We start from the raw sequence: 5,500 nt of genomic DNA, 5'->3' as shown, positions 1-5,500 counted from the left end.
CTGGCTCTCAGGTCGGGCCACCAGCAGGGAGATGTTGGTGTTCTCTTCCTGGCTCAGGATGGCCACCGCCTCTTCCCGGTTCTGGACGTCCACACCGTTAATCTGAGGCAGGCCAGGGTATAATCAACAAGGATGCTAGGGCTGGCCCTAGGGCGGACCCTGGGCGAGTGCAGGGAGCCCAAGCACTCTGGGCTCCGCTGGGCTAGGCTGGGGCTTGAGCTCCAGGAGGATGTAACTAAGTGGAGGGTACCAGGGAGAGGGCGGCCTGGCTCTTGCAAGAACCAATGTGTGCTCAGGACAGCATGGAGTGGAGCAGAGGGAGAGGGGTCAGGAGGTTTCAGAGCAGCAGGGGCCCTGGATGCCAGCAAATCCCATAGGCACACGGGAGCCACTGGGGTGAGTGGGCAGGAGAGAGATGAGACTCAGCCTGGGTTTGGGACATGGCAGGCTGCTGGGCCTCAGGCTTGGCTCTTAGTGGGAGAGAGCTAGGGACTGGCTAAAGAGAGGTGGCTGGGCCAACAGGTGCAGCGGGGCCTTGGGCCAGGCCTGCAGCCTGCAAGTGCTCACCTGGATGATGCGGTCTCCCTCACGAATCCGGCCGTCTTTGGCTGCAATGCTGTTGGGATTTACCTGCAGGACACACACATCTTGGGGACTTGGTGCCTAACATGCCCTTTCAGTAGAAGGGAGCAGGCTCACCTCAGGGGCCCCCAAAGCAAGCTGAAGGCTCTCTGCCTCCCCTTCCAGCCCCGAGTCCCAGAAAGCAGGGGCAGAGGCTGTGGAGTAGTCGCCTCTCCCTGCCCCTGCCCCTGGCACTCCTAGGCTCCTCTGCATGGAAGCCTGTGCTTTTGGTCAGCCCTGGGCTACTTGGTGGGAAGTAGGACATTGTCCATCTGGAAGGGTGGCTTTAGTGGGATGCTGCTAGTAGGGAGGGGAGTGAGGGGCCATCTCCCTCCTGGGGATACACAGACATCTGCCCAAGATGGGTTCAGAAGACTAGAAAGCAACCCTCTTGTTCGTTCTCAGGCCCATCTGCTGTCCCACCCGGGCACAGGCCTCTTTCTGCAGATGACTGCCTCAGTGGGCAGTGGCTGAAGCCATCGACCATCCTCGCCTCACCACGCAGTACCCTAGCTGTGATGCCCTGTCTCTGCTAGCTGGGACCTTACGGGCAGCCTCTGAGCCATGGGCAGGCCACGTGGAGGGGCCTCGGGGCTGGGGCATACCCATCTGCATACCTCTCCGACATAAATGCCCAGGTCCTCCTCGTCGTCTGTGCGGTAGCAAACCATCAGGCCCAGCTTGTCCCGGTGGCTACTTTTATACAGCTCCACCTCCTGCCACGAGGGGTCCGGGAGGAAGCAGAGGTAGAAAGCCCCAGAAATGCGTGAGTGAGGGAGCAGGCAGCACAGCCCAGCCCCTCAACCCGCAGCCCCTCAGCTTCCTCTGGGACCCGAGTTCAGTTTCCAGTCCCCGCTTTGAGGGTCTCTCTTACCATCCCACGTGGCGCATGTACTCAGTGGTCTCCCTCCCAGGAAATGCGCGAGGCACACACACAGGCACAGGACACAGAAGACGGACATGCATGGGACGTGGACTCACCAACATGGACGGAACATGTAACCTCACCCGCACCCTCCCTGACTCAGCCAGACACGTGCCGGGAGGGCCACGGGGTCAGGCCTGGGCAGGAAGGCACGCAGGCGTCGGGGCGGCTGCCACAGCTGGCTGCGGGCCCTGGCCTGGCCACCCGGCTCACCTCATACTCCAGCTCGTCCAAGCGGTCTGCCTCCTGCGGGCCGCCCTCCATAAATTCCGCCGGGTCATAGTACTCATGGCTGATGGGGGGGCTGCCCAGGAGAAGGTGGGGGTCAGACCGGCTGGCTGTCCTCTCACACCTCAGCCCCAGCTCCCAGGCAGGCCAGTCCCAGCGTGCCTGGCACAGAGACCTGCTCTGCTTGTGCTCTCAAGGGGGGGTGGCCCAGCTGCCTCCTGCAGAGCTCCTTCCTGGGCAACATGCAGCCATGCAAAGACCAGGGACACTTCTCGCACCTGAGTGTGCGGCATCCACACGGAGGACCTGCACATACTAGCTCGCCCGTCCCGCAGACCAGACTCCTCCAACCACACCAGCTGGCAGGGACTGACTTCTCCAATCTCTAGGTACCCACCTGCCCGCCCAGTACTGGCCCCACTCATGCAACGCCCCCAGGAGTTATCCAGGCCCTGGAGGACTTCTGCAGAGCAGAGGGAGGCCCACCCTACCTCCAGGGGCTGCCTTCCTGGCCCCAAAACTAAGACTGGCTGCTCATGGCCCTGTGGCCTACCTCCCCACAGCCCGAGCTAAGATTAGCAGAATGAGGCAGCGCTCACGCGGTCATGAGCCACCAGGCCTGGATGAAAGGCCCTTCTTCCGGTCGGGCCAAAGAAAGAAGCCGAAGAGATGGAGGAAATTCAGAGCAGGTAGAGGAATGAGACAGACAAGGGATGCAAGAAGATTCAAGGAGTGATGCTTGTGAGGCAGCAGAGGAGAGAGGATGGAGGAGTAGGAGCTGAGGCCCTCAACCCTGGCACTTCCGGCAGCGTCGTCCCGGACAGGAGGGTCCTCCCTCGGCCCTGGGGGTAGATACAACGGGGCACCTTCTGGAGCCCGGCCCAAGGCTAGAGGTCTGGAGGTTTTGGAGCCCTCGGATACCACAGTCAGCTCTGGAGGCCGAGGGGCCTGCTTCCTGCCCGAGAGGGTGGTGTGCAGATGGCCGCCCCAGGTGGCCTGCCCTCTCTGGAGGCAGGGCCCGGGGCCCTCCTGAGGGCGACTCACAGCTCAGAGAGGACGTACGGCTCCAGGATGACCATGGGCGGGGTGGGCGGACGCAGCTTGCCCAGCGCCATGATATGCTCGAAGGTGATGTCGGTCTGAGTGCCACTGTCCACCAGCTGCAGGTCGTGACAGGAGCTGTCCCCCCGGAGGCGGGGGCTGCGTCTCAGCACCTGGATCACCAGGGGCTCCTTGGAGGAGCGCAGGGCCTGCAGAGTTTGCTCCTGAGACAGCTTGGAGAGCTCCTTCCCGTTCACCTGCGGCAGAGACACGCCTCTGTAAGAACCCTCAAGGGCCCACTCCTCCCCGTGAGGTCAAGGCAGAGGCCCTAGCTGGCAGGACCTGGGCTGACAACCAGCACCCCAATCCACTCAAGCAAGGAACCTGCTCTCTGTCTGCAGCCCTGGCTACCTTTGGTGCCCCCGTTCCCAGGCAAGCCCCACTGCTCAGCCTTCATCCCACTGAAGGCCAGCTGGGGATCGCCAAGTCACACCAAGGGCTGGGGGACCCAGCCTCTGTGCACTGGGTCTGGAGGCTGTGATACCACCCTACAATGTCCTCCAGACTGCTTGAGCTCTCCTGGTCTCTCCCCATCCGGACCCACTTCTTTCTAGGGCAGCACTAAGGCCAGAGCTAGCACGAAGAAGATCCCATTGAGTTCCTTGGCACTGACTGGACCATAACAGCCAACGCTCAGTGAGCATCTGTGTTGTGCTCATTCAACATCAAGCAAGAGGATGACCTTGACTCTTCAGATGAGCTGAGTCTCTCAACAAATGTCTACTCACTAGGGAGGGCCAGGGTCAGGTTGGGGGACAAGTAGGAAGATGCCTAAAGATATGGTGTTGTATCCTCACAGTGGCAACTGACTTGCCCAAGAGAAAAGCCTTTGACATACAAGAAATCCCCTGGAACTGCAAAGTAGCCTAAAAGAGGTGCCAGGAAAGTGGTCCTTATAAAGCCACCACTGGGCCGGGCGCAATGGCTCACGCCTGTAATCCCAGCACTTTGGGAGGCTGATCACAAGGTCAGGAGATTGAGATCATCCTGACTAAAACAGTGAAACCCCGTCTCTGCTAAAAATACAAAAAAATTAGCGGGGCGTGGTGGTGGACGCCTGTAGTCCCAGCTACTCGGGAGGCTGAGGCAGGAGAATGGCGTGAACCCAGGAGGCGGAGCTTGCAGTGAGCGGAGATTGTACCACTGCACCCCAGCTTGCATGACAGAGCAAGACTCCGTCTCCAAAAAAAAAAAACCCACCACTGTTTTTTGGGCACATGCCATGTGCTACATTCTGGGAAAGACCCCTGATGTGGGTCCCTACAAAATCCTAACCCCCAGCAACCTTGAGGGAGATGCCATTATTGCAGATGAGGAAACTGCGTCAGCAAGCTCAGCAAGGTGGTGGCACTGAGTCAAGGTCATGAGCCAGGACAGGCTGCCCGGTGGCCAGAAGGAGGGGTCAGGGAGGAGGCGGCCATCGAGGGCCAGGGCCCAAGGTGGAAGCAGGACCTGAGCAGCTCTGCGGGATGCTGTGGGGGTGAAGGAAGGACGATGGAGGGGAGCAGAAGGAAGCCCATTATGTACAGCGCAGCTGGTGAGGCAAGGAGTGCCCACAAGGTCGAAGGCTGCTTCTGCAGCACCCTGGCACAGTATGCTGCCACCTTTAAGTCCTCCTTGGGGAAGGGAGGCAAGTAGAGAAGGGATGAATGACTAAGGACCAAGAAGGACTGAACAGACTCCACCAGAATTCAGGGCACGTGCCACAGGGCCAGCAAGAGTCAGCAGGAAGCATTTCCAGGAGGAGGCAGCTCTCGAGGCAGGTGTGCAGGGTCTCCTCATGGGCCCAGTGGCTTGTGGAAGGGCTGTTCTGGGCCCGGGGAGGCTACACACTAGCATTGTGCCCAAATGGCTATGCCCCGCAGGTGAGCGTGGGGACAGGTAAGGGAGCACACACGGCCAGCCATGCATGCCTTGGCGGGAGGCAGAGAAGGCTTCTGGAGCAGGGGGCACATGGCCTCCATCAGGCAAAGGGAGCAGGGCCAAGAAAAGACACGGGGAAGTTGGTTTGCAATTGGAAGCGAAGCCCCCAGTCAGCACGGAGAGGACCCAGAGTCCACCTAGGGATGGAGCAGGCTGGAAGCTTGTGCCAGATGAGAGGGCAGAAGGGCCCTGGGTGTGGGCACAGGTGGCTGCAGCTGCACAGAGTCCTCTGCTTTTCCGAGTTGTGCGAATATTAGCAAGTTTACAAGAACTCTCTGTCCTGCATGCTCAGGGCAGCACCTCCCTCCCCGGGTTTCTCACAGAGATATCAATTCCGACGGCAAAATCTTGTCTTAGTGCCTGCAACACAGTAGAACCACCGCTGTAGGAGTCTTTCCGGGAAGACAGCTATCACAGGAGAGCCCAGCTTGTACTCGGAACCCCTATGGCCTCAGCAGTGGCTCCTGCGTTACCTTTTTTCGACCTATGTCCTTGTAGATAATCATTGAAGTTTTCTATGTCTCCCTCCTCCCCCAAATTTTTCATATTCTGAAAAGAGCTTGTTGTCAAAATCAGTTTTGTCTGATTGTAAAAGAAACACATGTGAGACGGGCGGATCACGAGGTCAGGAGATCGAGACCATCCTGGCTAACACGGTGAAACCCCGTCTCTACTAAAAAAAATACAAAAAATTAGCCGGGC

The 5,500-nt window shown here is 59.3% G+C and overlaps 1 protein-coding gene across 1 annotated transcript in view; it reads right to left on the bottom strand.

Annotated features, from left to right (window-relative positions):
• The window catches only part of PDZD4 (PDZ domain containing 4), a 29,970-nt gene that overhangs the window by 3,464 nt on the left and 21,006 nt on the right, over positions 1 to 5,500 (bottom strand). Inside the window, exons 2-6 of the mRNA XM_011955923.1 lie at positions 2,819 to 3,072; positions 1,760 to 1,850; positions 1,239 to 1,337; positions 568 to 630; positions 6 to 102 (exon numbers count right to left, since the gene is read on the bottom strand). Of these exons, the coding sequence (XP_011811313.1) occupies positions 6 to 102; positions 568 to 630; positions 1,239 to 1,337; positions 1,760 to 1,850; positions 2,819 to 2,889 (421 nt within the window). The 5' untranslated portion in view covers positions 2,890 to 3,072. The remainder of the gene's footprint in view (positions 1 to 5; positions 103 to 567; positions 631 to 1,238; positions 1,338 to 1,759; positions 1,851 to 2,818; positions 3,073 to 5,500) is intronic.

This window comes from Colobus angolensis, unplaced genomic scaffold (assembly GCF_000951035.1).
Source record: "Colobus angolensis palliatus isolate OR3802 unplaced genomic scaffold, Cang.pa_1.0 Scaffold402, whole genome shotgun sequence".
Lineage (NCBI taxonomy): Eukaryota > Metazoa > Chordata > Mammalia > Primates > Cercopithecidae > Colobus > Colobus angolensis.
Note: the sequence above shows the minus strand (reverse complement) of the source record. Positions and strands in the feature narration are given on the sequence as shown.